Below are 15,827 nucleotides of genomic sequence, written 5' to 3'. Positions count from 1 at the left end.
GCGACCCAGCCAATCGGCCTCAAGAGCAGGAGGATTGTGGGAGGTGGTGAGGCTTGTGGGAAGCCGGTGGTGGCAGTTGGGCTCTGAGGGTTTTTCCTGAGGAGCTGTTTTGTTTGGCCTGTGTGTTTCTAAAAATAAAGTTTGTTTCTTTTGACAAGTGGTTCCTGAATTGTGCCCAGCCAGACTGCGGCACCCATTGCCTCACACATGCTAGGCAAGTGCTCTGCCACTGAGCCACAACCCAGCCCCCTAGGCACTAATTTTTTCTTTTTTATAGTAGGCTTTCTGCTATCAAATTCTATTTTTTTTTTAATATTGATTTTTTAGTTTTAGGTTGACACAATATCTTTACCACTGAGCCACAACCCCAATCCCTAGGCACTAATTTTATTTTTTATTATTTTTTTGCAAGCTGTTAAATTAACTATTTTATTTAATGTAACTGATAAAGTTAATAGACAAATATATCTTAAGGTAACAAAATGTTATAACTGATGTTTACCATCTACATTTTAAAGGATATTTTAGTATAGCCAAAGACTTTACAAGTAGATTTTACCTATTTTTGAAATGTAAAATGCACAATTATAATATTCATACTACATATTTTACAATTTTAAAGTTTTAGCGAAAACATTTGAGTCTCTGCAAGTAAAAGCAAGAGTTCTTCTATACCCGAAACAAATAAAATGTATTACTAATAAAGTGCCAACAGATTAGATAATGCAGTTTCAATTATTTTGTTTAGGGGTAGGAGGACAAAAGTACATAAATTGATTACAGAACTAGTCATTTTCATTATATTAGTATAGAACTAGCAATTTTCATTATGACTCATAATAAGCAAAAGAGTGCTTATAGTAGATATTAACCACAATAAAGAATTTTTCTCAAGAAAGATCACAACTAACTTGACAAGCTACTCAGATATTACTGAATAGAGTTTAGTGTCTAGGGTTTTTAAAAAGTGCATTCTTAAACTAAGATAAAACTAATTCTACCAATAGCAGGAAATAATTTTAGGGACTTCAAATAAATCAGATAATCTCTCTTTTTTTTTTTTTTTTAAATTGGTAAAATAGGTTTCCATCTGTTGAAAAGAGAAGGATCTAGTGTTGAATGACAAGGTTTGGCAAAAGTATTTTCTCGCAGGTGAAAGCTTGGTATGCATTGCTTTAAGATGCATCTTTCCCATAAAGAAAAAATGTTTATTAGATGAATACAGCACTTTTCAGGCACTTGATCTCACTTGGTAGTTAAGTTGGTGTTCAGATGTTTATTTAATAGAAAAAGATTAAATTATAAAGTGACTTTAAGCCATGTTCCCACAGAACATCTGTGTTCTGTAAACTAAATTCATATGTTCCCTACTAAAATCAAATAATGATTAGGCACTAATTTTAGTAGTGAAAATTTTAAGCAATGCAAGTGTCCATCGACAAGGAACTATTTATATAAGTTTGGCACATTCCCTTAGTTTTTCACTATTAACCTTTAAGAAAAATTATGTAGAATCTTTGTAGTTTATAGAACCTATCCAGATCATGTAGTAACATTAATATAACAAAATGCCCAAGATGTTGGTGAGAAGCAGGAAGCAGTTTTGTATGTACTGATTATAGCTTTGTCAATAAACAATATACTGTAGATAAAGTATGTTTCAAAAAATTGGAAGAAAGGATTTTAAAATTTTTACCATAAAGAAATGATAAATATTTGAAAAGATAGGTTTTAGTCCAATTTAAACATTACACAAAGTATAAATGTATGGAAACATCTTGTTGCCCCATTAAGATGTATTTTTTTTTTTAAACCTGGGGTGCTTAACTACTGAGCCACATCCCCAGCCCTGTTTATGTTTTTAAATTTTGAGACAGGGTCTTGCTAAGTTCTTTAGGGTATTAATGTTTTCATGTATTGAAAATCACTTTGGCTGGAGAGTATAACTCAGAGGTAGAACACTTGTCCAACATATACAAAGCCCTGGGTTCAATCCTTGGCACTGAAAAATAAGTAAATTAAATAAATAAAATTAATTCTTTAAATTAATTTACTGGATACAGTGGCTCATACCTTGTAATCCCAACTGCCTGGAAAGCTGAGGTAAGAGGATCAAAAGTTTGAGGCCAGCTTAGGTAACAGCGAGACCCTGTCTTGAAAAGTAAGGGCTGGGGATGTAGCTCAGTGGTAGAGTGTGCCTGGGTTCAATTCCCGGTATAATAATAACAATAACAATAACAATAATGTAATTAAAAAGTATGACTTGGAGAGATGATACAAAAGTTACATTGGCTTTAAAATTATGCTTTTTTTTAAAACAAAAAAAAAATTTTAAGTCTCTTACAAACTTTAAGTAGTAGTCCAGGCTATAATTTAAAAACTCATCTTGCCAGATGGGGTGTCTCATGCCTGGTCTCATTTGGTGTCTTAGCAACTAGAGAGGCTGAGACAAGAGGATCGATACTTTGAGACCAGTGAGGTCCTAAACAATTGAGATCTTATCTTGCAATAAAAAAGGCTGGGGATGTGGCTCAGTGGTTAAGTGCCCCTTGGCTCAGTCCCCTATTGTGGGGGAGCTTTAGGGTCTTCCGAGGCATGAAAGTATGGTGGTTACATGCTTGATCTGTTGGGTAATTGAGATCTCCTCTTTTAATTTTATTTTTTGAGCTTATTTTGTCCTCAAAAGCTATGTTTGGATCACTTTTGGTGATATCAAGTATTAAAAATTTAGAATCTACCTTAGCTTTTTGTGGGACAGAAACAATATAGGATCTTATACTTGAGTAATAGACAATTTAGGTAAGAAAATCTATTTGCAAGACAGCAGCATTATAATAGTGTAAGGTATATATAAGTATATACAGTTTTAATATTGAGTATCTACCAGGATGAGACATAGTCACCAGACATGTCCAGAATGACAAATTGATATGGTATAACCAAGAAGACCTCTTTGAGTTGCTGAAATTCTTGAGAAACTTGAAGAATAAGAAGTTAAAAAGGTAAAGAAAAAAGTGCATTATAGAAAATCAAGACATGGAGGTGGAAATAAACTGGTGCTGGAAGAAATAAGTTGGAGTAATGTTAAAAGCATATGTAGAATCTGTAAGTGTGGGGGTATTAAAAATGTCTTGGTAAACTGGGGTCAGCTCCACTTAGTATTATCTGAGAGAGTTAAGAAATAGCTCTCATGTTTTACATTTTTTAGCTTTAAAGTTTTTAGTGGTTGGGAAAAAAGTCAAATGAGAAATATTTCGTGATATTTAACAATTTCAGAGTTCATAAGTAAAGTTTTATTGAAAATCAGTTGTGGGGCTGCGGATGTGGCTCAAGCGGTAGCGCACTCACCTGGCATGCGTCCGGCCTGGGTTCGATCCTCAGCACCACATACAAACAAAGATGTTGTGTCCGCCGGAAACTAAGAAATAAATATTAAAATTCTCTCTCTCTCACTCTCTCTCTCTCTCTAAAAAAAAAAAAAAAAAAAAAAAGAAAAGAAAAGAAAAAAAAAAGAAAATCAGTTGTGTCTACTAGTTTAACATATTGCCTATGGATACTTTCATTCTACTTGGCAAATTTCTACTGAAATCTTGTGGCCTGCAGAGCCTAAAGTGTACACTAGCCTTTGCCATCCCCTTGGCTAGATGCATGATGAATCATTCACACCAGTGGTAATGAGAAATGAGGCTGGAGGATTGGGGATCTCGAAATATTTCTGTCATTTAAAATCCACATCCCGATGTGTATCTTAAGTGTGTCTATGCTAACCAAGTTATAATCTTTATTCACCTAACATGGTTTCTAAACCATAAATTTTATTACTCTCTTCTCCACATAAATAGTGCTTGAGAATCAATGCTGTAGAATTTTGAAAGCTGTCTTAAAGATTTTCTTGTGTTTCCTTAGAAGAAGCATGAAAGTTTTTGAGTTGTAAAGTAATGTGATTGGTTCAAGTTTTATTTTGAGGTTTGGCTTATAGTCTGTGTAATTTATTTACTGGAGTTTAGTGTGATTGGCATTTAACATGGTCTTAAAAATGATCATTATACCAAAGTGGCATTTGTGTCATTTGTGTGTTTATGTTTTACCACTAATCTGTATTTTATTTGTAGGTAGAATATGTTTTTTTTTTCTCTACCTTGCATACTTATAAGATTAAAAAGGTACAACAGCTAATACAATGTTAAGAAAATAAAAAATACTGTACTAGCGTACTTACACTTTTTCATTCATTTCTGATTTTTATTATTTGCTGCTTTTCTGGGTTTGTTCTCCCCACCCCTCAAATAACTTCTTGGAATGGATACTTAGGTATTGTAAGCCTTTCTTCTTTTCTAATATAGGCACTTAAGAGTATGTACATTATCTAAGTACAGGTTTTATGTCCCACAAGATTAGTTTTTCAGTGTTTTCACGTCATCCCATCAAAATATTTTCTAATTTCTATTAGCTCTTCTTTGACTCAGGTTATTTTGTGAACTTTTAAATTTCAAATATACAGAGATTGTTCTGGTTATCTTTTTGTTTTTGATATCTAACTTTATTGCAGTCTTTTACATTTGTTGAAACTCCTCTTTTGGCCTAAAATATGGTCAGTGTTTGTGCATACTTCATATAGTCTTGAAAAACAATGGGATTCTACAGCTGTTCAGTCCTTAAATCAAGTATGTTAATTATCATTAAATTTCTTTATCCTTATATAAAGAACTCAAAAAATTAGACAATAAGATAACAAATAACCCAATCAACAAATGGGCCAAGGACCTAAACAGACACTTCTCAGAGGAGGACATACAATCAATCAACAAGTACATGAAAAAATGCTCACCATCTCTAGCAGTCAGAGAAATGCAAATCAAAACCACCCTAAGATATCATCTCACTCCAGTAAGATTGGCAGCCATTAGGAAGTCAAACAACAACAAGTGCTGGCGAGGATGTGGGGAAAAGGGTACACTTGTACATTGTTGGTGGGACTGCAAATTGGTGCAGCCAATTTGGAAAGCAGTATGGAGATTTCTTGGAAAGCTGGGAATGGAACCACCATTTGACCCAGCTATTCCCCTTCTGGGTCTATTCCCTAAAGACCTAAAAACAGCATGCTACAGGGACACTGCTACATCGATGTTCATAGCAGCACAATTCACAATAGCAAGACTGTGGAAGCAACCTAGATGCCCTTCAATAGACGAATGGATAAAAAAAAAAATGTGGCATGTATACACAATGGAGTATTACTCTGCATTAAAAAATGACAAAATTATAGAATTTGGAGGGAAATGGATGGCATTAGAGCAGATTATGCTAAGTGAAGCTAGCCAATCCCTAAAAAACAAATGCCAAATGTCTTCTTTGATATAAGGAGAGTAACTAAGAACAGAGTAGGGAAGAAGAGCATGAGAAGATGACTAACATTAAACAGGGATGAGAGGTGGGAGGGAAAGGGAGAGAGAAGGGAAATTGCTTGGAAATGGAAGGAGACCCTCAGGGTTATACAAAATTACATACAAGAGGAAGTGAGGGGAAAGGGAAAAATAATACAAGGGGGAGAAATGAATTACAGTAGAGGGGGTAGAGAGAGAAGAGGGGAGGGGGGGGGAGGGGAGGGGGGATAGTAGAGGATAGGAAAGGCAGCAGAATACAACAGACATGAGTATGTCAATATGTAAATCAGTGGAAGTGTAACTGATGTGATTCTGCAATCTATATATGGGGTAAAAATGGGAGTTCATAACCCACTTGAATCAAAGTGTGAAATATGATATATCAAGAACTATGTAATGTTTTGAACAACCAATAAAGAATTTTTTATCTTTACTGATTTTGGTCTTCTGTAGTGAAAGGTATATTCAGTTATACTGTTTGTGGATTTGTCTGATTTTCCTTATGTTCTGTTGACTCTTGCTCTATGGATTTCAAACCCATGTTATTAGGTGAAAACAAATTTAGGGTTATTGAATCTTTGTATTTTGAATTTTATCATTATAAAATATTTCCTTTATGTCTAATCATGTATTTTGCTTTAATGTCTACTTTGATAATTTAGTACTAAAGAGCTTTCTATGGTTAGTTTTTACATAGAGTATTTTTAAATATAAGTTATATTTTTGTGGTTAGTTTATATATAGGATATATTTTTGCCACCTTTTCACTTGTAGCATTTCTTTATCCCTTTATTTAAGATGCATCTTACATGTCTTGAGTTTTTGGAGTTTGTGTTTTTGGACATTTGTGTTAATGGAACCATTTAGTTAACTTGCATTTAATATAATTACTAATACAGCTGAATTTAAATCTGGCTACCTTTTTTATTTTCATTTGTGCCAACCTGTTTTGCATTCTTTGTCATCATTGTCATCATCACCTTCTCTGTCTTTCAGATTATTTGTATTTCATTTTTTTCTTCTGTATTAAAGACAATGTAGTAGTTATATCCATACTCTGGAACTATTATTTTAGTGATTGCTTAGTGATTACTACTTTGACTTATTGAAGACTAACAGAGATTTCTAATTTTACTCCTTTTCAACAGTGCAGAGATCTTACAACATTTTAACTGCAGTTATCTTGCTTACTTTTATGTTACTGCTATCAAAGTATTTACTTATATGTATTGCAAGCTCTACAAGATACTGATACTTTTAAAGTCAGTATTTTAAGATTTATCCACAAATTTACTCATTTTGTGGATACTTATTTCCACATCTCTAGCTTCCAAGTGCCTCATCTTCCTTCTGTCTAAAGAGTACTCCCATGATATTTAGGTATGCTAGTAATAAATATTTTAGTTTTGGGTTTTTCTTTCTAATCTAAAATAGTGTTTTATTTCACATTTATTCATGATGTGGGTATAGAATTCTAAGTTAGCAGTTTACTTTTCTTTAGTGGCTTTAAGTACAGGTTCCATGTCTCCTGGCTTCTGTTGTACCTGGTGAGAACTTTGCTGTCAAATTGTTCTTTTGCAGGCAGTTTCCACCCTTTGTCTAGTTTTAAGATTTTCTTTCGTTTTAGTTTTCAGCACTTCTGCTGTGCTTTGCTTCAATGTAGTTTTCTTTTTATTTATCCTTTTTGGTGTTTGTAAAACTTATTAAATTTATAGTATAACCTTTCATCAGCTTCAGAAATGTCTCTAACTTTATCTCCTTAAACATGGTTTTTGGCTTATTTCCTTTCTCTCAAATTCTGGTTTTATGTATGTTAATGCTTCTGGCATTGTTCCCTGTCTCTTAGAGTCTCCTGCTTTTCCATCCTTGCTTTATTTCTGTATATTTCACTGGGCCTATATTTTAGTGTACTAATTCTCTATTCAGCTGTGTGTTACCTACTTTAAAAGCCACCCACTGAGTTTTTCACTTTTAGAATGTTCATTTGGTTATTTTCTGTAATTTCCAGTTTTCTGTTGAATTCTCAATTTTTTAAAAAATCTCTTAATATGATAAGCATAATTGCTTTTCAGTTTGTGTTTATAACTACATTAATTGAATGTCATGATAGACTTAGCTCTCAGGTCTTTATTTCTCTTTAGTTTTTGTGTTCTGTTTTTTTTTTTATGTCCATTATTTTTTGATTGGGTATACCATCGATTACATATCATCAACATAAAAAATTGAGCTCTAGGGGGCTGGGGATATAGCTCAGTTGGTAGAGTGCTTGCCTTGCATGCACAAGGCCCTGGCTTCAATCCTGAGCACCACCAAAAAAAAAAAGAAAAGAAAAAAATTGAGTCCTAGCACTATAATATCTTCCTTTAAATAGTATTTACATTTGCTTATAGCTTTTGATTACATATACTACTCATCCTGGATTGTTATTAAATTCTGTTGAGTTCCTATGATGGCTTGCCTATTTGTAATTTACCTTACCTCCCTAAGGTACCAGCCTTTGGTACCTCGATACTTTTGAGGTAACCCAAAGTATGAGGAATTTTTAGAATTCCTTTTTTGGTAGACTATAGACTGAAGTTTTTGCCTCTAGACCTTGCAAGGCTATTGAAAGTTCTGCTCAGTTTTCAGATGTCTCTGCCAGAATTGGTAGAGGCCATTGTGGAAAGCTATCCTAAATCCCTCTAGTTTTCTCACTTCTGGATTTTGCCCCCTTGTTGTCTCATAAATGCTATGAAAAAAAAAAAAATTGTACTAGAGATTGAACCCAGGGATGCTTAACCACTGAGCCACAATACCATCCCCTTTAATTTTTTATTTTGAGACAGTTGAGGCTGGCCTTGAATTTGACATCCTCCTGCCTCAGCCTCCCAAACTGGTGGATTACCGGCATGTGCCACCATACTCAGCTCAAGCAAATTTTTAAAAATACATTTTTCATCCTTCCTAGTTCTTATAAATAACACTTGTTAACCAGTTGCACTGCAAAAGCTCCTTCATCTTTCCTAGTTCTTAATGGGTGTGTGGTTATGTTATCCCTGACATTACTAGGTGCCAAAGTACCTCCTCACCCCTGCCTTCTATATGAAATAGTTTTCAAAATATTAGACTGTATTATTATTCCAAAAATATAGGCTGTATTATTTCAAGAAATGTAGAAATTTAGTTAATTTAAAAACTGCCTTTTGCTGCATTATTATTTTGATTTTATATTATTCTGAATAGAGAAGAATGCAGTCTAGAGATTTCTTTTTATTTCTTATTGCCTATGTCTTGGGGGGGAAATGGGAATAGTTGTAATTCTCAATTCAAAATAGTTTACATAAAACAAAATAGTTTTTAAAATATATTTGGTCTAATAAATGTGTTTAATCGAAATTATTTTAAACAAATGAACATCAGTAGTCAGAAGTTCTAGGCACTCTCAGTGCTTGGTCACCTTACACATTATTAAAACATTTTTTCAGCTGGTCCCAAAAGCCACCCCTATGTTTAGGGTGATTTACCATACAATTGTACTCATGGCTAAGATTTATTACAATTATGTAATAAGGATACAGAACTTGATCATCAGGGGAAAAGATGCAACTGAGGTCTAGAAAAATATGTGTGCAGCCTTTTTTTATGCTTTCTCCCTTCTATGAAGAGGCACACAGCACATTCCTCCCTAGCAGTGAAAATACACTGCCCAGGGAAATTTCATGACATTTAGTTCTATGGCTTTTACTGGGAGACTGCTTATGTAGGTAGGTACCCTTTGCCTAACACCTAAAATTTTAGACTATAGAAAGAAACCAGGTGTTTGACATGCATTGTGGGTGCAGGGGGCACAGCGAGCTACCTTATCCTTTGGGGGTGGGGATTATATCAATGCAGAGAACTGTTAAAAATTCCCAAATGCCAGCCAAGGGTCAACCTTGCAAGTAGGTCTTTCTGAGGATGGCAGTCTCAGCATGCTGTTAATTAACTCTTTTTCTATAGACATGCCCCAGATGACTCACTGTTGAAATGTTCTGTAAACATTGTATGTAAATATCAAAGATCTGCATGATAATTTCTCTTGATAATTAGTAAAATACTTATCTTTAAACTTACATAGCTAGGGGGCCTGTGGTTGTAGTTCAGTGGTAGAGAACTTGCCTAGATGTGTGAGGCACTGGGTTCGATCCTCAGAACCACATAAAAATGAATAAAATAAAGATATTGTGTCCATCTACAACTAAAAAAAATTACATAGCTAAAATACCTGATATTTATGTCCTAATAAACTTCATACAGGCTCTTTCTAATGTTCCAGAGCCAGTTGTCAGTTTTAATTCATGTGTGGGAAGAACAGGACAGTGTTAGAACATTTAGTACAGCTAAAAAGAATGTTTAAAAAATTAAATTACAATGGGAAATATTTCATTACGAAAGGACACTTCAGATGTCTCCTTTTAAAGTTCATATTGAACTACCCACGTATTTTTCAGATTTCAGTGGATTTGTTTTTCTTATGGGAGGTTTTTAGGGAAAGTACTTTGTAACCATAAGTTTTGGCTAAAATAGCTGAAGCTTACTTGACAATTTCTGACCTCCATTAGAATCAAACGCAAAAATCTTAGATATTAAAATACTAGGTTTCTCCTTAAGAAATGGGGAAGCTGATCCAGAAAGTTAAGTGACTGTCAGCAAAACTGAATAGCTAGTTAATTTTATTTCATCTGTTTTTAGTCATAGAATATTCACTTAAAACATTAATGAAAAATACCAAGAGGCGTTATATTAATTCTTTTATCTGGTGACTTTAGATATCTTTCCTTACCTAATTTGGTCATGTTATTTATTCAGGAAGTTTAACAAATATTTTATTCAGCTCCTGCTGTGTATCATATATTAATTTTAGGTACTGAGCAAAATTGTTTTTTTCTTTGTAATTAAAATATCACCTAGTTAAGGGTGGCTTGGAGTTGTCTGCTTTTCTTTAGATTCTTTTTTTTTTTTAATATTTTATTTTTTAGTTATCGGCGGACACAACATCTTTGTATGTGGTGCTGAGGATCGAACCCGGGCCGCACGCATGCCAGGCGAGCGCGCTACCGCTGAGCCACATCTCCAGCCCTTTCTTTAGATTCTAAAGTACATATTTGTATTACTTTGTATTCTTTTCTATCAAATTATATTACTTTTTATTTTCCTCTCTTTAAGGTAATACTGCATTGCATGATTGTGCAGAATCTGGAAGTTTGGACATCATGAAGATGCTTCTTATGTATTGTGCAAAGATGGAAAAAGATGGTTATGGAATGACTCCCCTTCTCTCAGCAAGTGTGACTGGTCACACAAATATTGTGGATTTTCTGACACACCATGCACAAACCAGCAAGACAGAACGTATTAATGCTCTAGAGCTTCTCGGAGCTACATTTGTAGACAAAAAAAGAGATCTCCTGGGGGCTTTGAAATACTGGAAAAAGGCAATGAACATGAGGTACAGTGATAGGACTAATATAATTAGTAAACCAGTACCGCAGACACTAATAATGGCTTATGATTATGCCAAGGAGGTAAATAGTGCAGAGGAGCTAGAAGGTCTTATTGCTGATCCTGATGAGATGAGAATGCAGGCACTATTAATTAGAGAACGTATTCTTGGTCCTTCTCATCCTGATACCTCTTACTATATTAGATATAGAGGTGCTGTCTATGCAGACTCTGGAAATTTCAAACGATGCATCAACCTATGGAAGTACGCTTTGGATATGCAACAGAACAATTTGGACCCCTTAAGCCCCATGACCGCTAGCAGCTTATTATCTTTTGCAGAACTATTCTCCTTTATGCTACAGGATAGGGCTAAAGGCCTGCTGGGTACTACTGTCACATTTGATGATCTTATGGGCATACTGTGCAAAAGCGTCCTTGAAATAGAGCGAGCTATCAAACAAACTCAATGTCCAGCTGACCCATTACAATTAAATAAGGCTCTTTCCATCATTTTGCACTTAATTTGCTTATTAGAGAAAGTTCCTTGTACTCTAGAACAGGACCATTTCAAAAAGCAGACTATCTACAGGTTTCTTAAGCTGCATCCAAGAGGAAAGAATAACTTCAGCCCTCTTCATCTGGCTGTGGACAAGAATACTACATGTGTAGGGCGATACCCTGTTTGTAAATTTCCATCTCTGCAAGTTACTGCGATACTGATAGAATGTGGTGCTGATGTGAATGTCAGAGACTCCGATGACAACAGCCCCCTACATATCGCTGCTTTGAACAACCATCCAGACATCATGAATCTCCTTATTAAATCAGGTGCACATTTTGATGCCACAAACTTGCACAAACAAACTGCCAGTGACTTGCTGGATGAGAAGGAAATAGCTAAAAATTTGATCCAGCCCATAAATCATACCACATTGCAATGTCTGGCTGCTCGTGTCATCGTGAATCATAGAATATATTATAAAGGGCATATTCCAGAAAAGCTAGAGACCTTTGTTTCTCTTCATAGATGATAATTTGACTGTATTTAAGCACTGTTAAAGCACGAATTGGTTAACAGTTGTTTCATAAATGAGCACTGTTGTGATAACACCAGCATTCATTTAGCTTAATATCATTGTGCTCTCATCGGCTAACGCATTGTAAGCATCAAATTTACAGGATTGGTTTCCCAGTATTTAATATAAATATACCATATATTATTTGTGAATTACTGAGAAATTGTAATGTCATATTCAAATTTCTAAAGTTGTCCACCAAAGGCTTATCCATTCTGATTTTGTTTGCTGTTGCTTGTTTGGGACAGAGTTAACTGTTTTTCAGTGGTGTCTTTATACTTTACTGGTTTGTGAATTTTATACAATTGAAGGTCTCTTTCCTGCTTCTTTCTTCTCTCCTCCAAGCTTCTCTCCTGTTTCCACTTTATTTATTTTATTTTTTCTTAACCATTTCTAATGCAAATTTTTTCCCCCTTCTGGACCCATGCTAGGTAGTACAAAGTACAAACCTTATGGACTTGTTACCATTTGCAGTTACCATAAGTGCTTTATCTTCTCTATGCACCGGCTTAAACTTGACTGTTGTATGTTAGTGTATTTTCTATGCAGCAGTTGGTCAACTTCAACTCAAAACACAGTTTTCTTAAGTTTGTTACAAAGTTCATTTTATGAAAGTACTCTTGTAGCATGACAGTTTTTAGAGCTGCAGGTTTGCTATCTGAGCTCAAGCGTTTTTGTTTTTTTTTTCTTCACATCTGAGGTTTCTTTCTCTAATCCACAGAAATTTTTGTGTGCTAAATTTGGGAAACAAATCTATTCTAACTCATTAACCCAGTTGAAATTTAGGTCTGTCATCTTAATATATCATGCAGTAAAAGGAAGACTCCAAAGTGACCCACCTTTCATGCTGCTCCAGCGTTGTCCTGCTTGTGCTGATGGTGTGATTAGGTGTAGAAAATTTGCTTAAATTTAACCTCAAAGTTTATCACACAGCTTAATAAGTCACATTGAGATATTCAGTCATCGAACTGCAAATCACGTTTTGTTACAAAAAAAGAGCTAAAGCATGTCGGTGGCATGATGCTTGCCAAGCCAGATCTAGGCATCTAGGATAATTAAGGTATTTTATGCAATTTACTGCCGTAGTATCAAAGGTCAGTAACAGTGTTCTTTCTTTCTTTAAGCTTATGTATACCTTTCAAGATAACTTGCATGAATTACTTTGGTCTCAGTTATTTGTCACCCCAGTTAAACACAAAAGGTTGCAGTGCTTCCTGTTCCCTTACTTAAAGTTAGCCCTCCCCTCTTCCCTCCTTCTCTCCCTCTCTCCCTCTCTCCTTCTCTCCCTCTCTCCCTCTCTTCCTCTCTTCCTCCTTCCCTCTTTTCTTTCACAGATTTGCTAATGCCACAGAAAGGGCTCTTTTAAGAAAAGATAAGTGAAAACTACTAAAAAAGATTCAGGTAATTTTCATTCAGCACTTTATTGTTATTCAGAATAAAATTTATGGTGGCATATTTGCCCTGAAAATGTCTTAATGAAATTTTTCTGAATAAAAAGGTCCTTATTGATTTGAGAAAAATTCAGTTTACCTGTGAGTTTAAATGAGCTGGATCACCCACTTGGATTTTGGGGTTGACATTTTATTCTGAAGGTTTATGCAATGCTATTTTAAAGAGTCATCATGCACACAGTTACATTAGATTAATCTTCATCTTAAGTCAGTAGAAACTTGTAATGAAGAGTAGTTAATAAATAAAAGAACATTAGACTTTTTGGCTAAATAATTGAAGTTTGATTTTTAAAAAGATATCCTTCCTCTTTTACTAGGTTGTAAATTTAATTTCACCATTGGAAAACGATTAGCTCATTTGATCATTAGCTCAATTTGATCAATGGCCACTCTCCAACTTTTTGATGAAGAGGTTTTACTATCTCTTACTACTCTGGGCAAATTTGATGAAATATTTCAACTGCCACATATATTAAGAATAATTTATGATTTAAATGTTCTAGAAATATCAGACATTAATATTTTTAAATCATCTGCCTCTAACTTTGTAATATAAGATATATTCATGAGCTACTTTTTTTAAAAAAAGGAAAACTTCGCCAGTATAGTGACTATATTAATTGATCTCAGTTTGGAGGTAAAAGATGACAATTGGATTTTTTTAAGTGATTTAATATTTTCCCCTCCTTTTTTGGCAGGGGTGAGGGAGTGGGTTTTACACATTCTTTGAGCTAGGCACATCTAATGTTGTTTTACAGGTGAAATTGAATCGTGCAACTCCAGTATAAAATAAGGATTTCTTAAAATATCATTTTTTCCACCACTAAAAATAGGTAACTTAGAACTAGTCTTCAGTCTTGATAACTGTAATGTCTTATTTCAATTAGGGTACAATTCTCCCTCTCTACAAATGCCATTGGTAGCTCTTGAAAAATCAGTTTAATAGATCACAATTGTCCATGATTTTATTTTAGAGGAAGTTGGTTCATACGTGTGACCTCAGATATTGTTAAGGCCTTCATCTGAAAGTATTCTTAAAATTGTAAGACTGAATAAAATAAAATTCTTAAATTTTAAGAGCAGATGAATAAATGTTTAGTGAACTAATTGTACTCATTTGAGCCAAAATAAAACTGTAGTATGGTGGTGTTGGCTTGAGTTAATGTTTGAATTTGATTAAATTTCTACAAAAAAATACCCTGTTGGGGCTTTTGAATTTTAGATGTTCCACTGTTTTGATAATTTCTATAAAAGGTCATTTTACTCAGATACCAGTCTACTTTCTGAAGACAAATAGATTATAGATTTTTAAATAGTCATTTTTCTTGTCCCTAAATCTGACAAGTTTAAGTCTAAATCAACAAAGATAATTTGGTGCCCTTACGATTTTGAAGTTAGGTGATTGCTCACTTATAAAGTGGCTACCTTAATTTGTAATATTTTAGAAACCTCCATTTACTGTGACTTGGGGAAATTACTTATGTGATATTTGGAAAAGTAGCTCTTTAATGTCATATTGCCCAGAAAAACCCTAGACTGAATTTACAGGTATTGTAATGCTTGTAATTAATTTTCTCAGAATTGTGGGAGCTGTATGAGATAATACCATATTCTGTACATTGTAACAGCAGCACTATTGCTTGGAACTATAAAATTAGATACTAAGGAAACTAAATTGGTCATCTTTTTCTATTTTTCTTTTTTTTTCTTTTTTCCCCACCCTCATTGTATTACTAAACAACTAGTTTCTCTCTCTTTTGTCAGTTCCCATTGTGTATTTTTCAGAAGAAGTACTGTATTCAGGTGCCAGCCAATAAATTGTCACACAATGGAAAACAATATGCCACAACATTCATTGTAAGGTCTAATAAAATTAAATTTGCACCAAATTTAAGTGTATTCTTATTAACTTTTAATACTTAATGGTTGTTATTTTAAAACATATGGTTATGGGCTCATGGACTCTTTTTTTTTTTTTTTTAATCCTGGACTCCTTTAAAAAAAATACTTAATTAGTAATTTATGACCAGTTAGAATTTAAGAAAAAAGCATGTATTATTAATACTTCTATGTAAAAAAGATGGCTTTTCTTCAGTTTGTTCTAATGTTTTCCAGGAAAGACCATAAAGATAACAGGAAGTCTTTTGTTGTGAAATGTGTAGGAGGAAAATTGCTTTTACCTCTTCTTTTTTAAAAAATAGTTTTGGAAAAAAAAATAGTTTTGGTACGAAGTATCAGAAGTATATATAGTAATATAGATACTATAAGGTAAATATTATATGTTTATATCTATCACTTAAATCATAAATTCCAAGTAGTCTTTGTCTTTTCCTTATGTCTTAAGTTACCTGATATAAAAAGTTTTAATTGATCCAGAACATGTGTTGGCCATTATTTCTAAATTTTAATCATGAATTGAAATCCAATGTAACAGGTTTTTCTCTTTTGAATAA

The 15,827-nt window shown here is 33.9% G+C and overlaps 1 protein-coding gene across 2 annotated transcripts in view; it reads left to right on the top strand.

The window, feature by feature from the left end:
- Positions 1-15,263, top strand: part of FEM1C (fem-1 homolog C) — a 29,444-nt gene extending 14,181 nt beyond the window's left edge. For both annotated transcript variants that reach the window (XM_081289050.1, XM_081289051.1), the window contains exon 3: positions 10,569-15,263. In XM_081289050.1, the coding sequence (XP_081145176.1) occupies positions 10,569-11,878 (1,310 nt within the window). In that variant the 3' untranslated portion in view covers positions 11,879-15,263. The remainder of the gene's footprint in view (positions 1-10,568) is intronic.
- Positions 15,264-15,827: the final 564 nt, after the last annotated feature.

This window comes from Spermophilus citellus, assembly GCF_964194105.1.
Source record: "Spermophilus citellus genome assembly, chromosome: 1".
Taxonomy (NCBI): Eukaryota; Metazoa; Chordata; class Mammalia; order Rodentia; family Sciuridae; genus Spermophilus; species Spermophilus citellus.
This window is presented reverse-complemented; position numbering and strand designations above follow the sequence as displayed.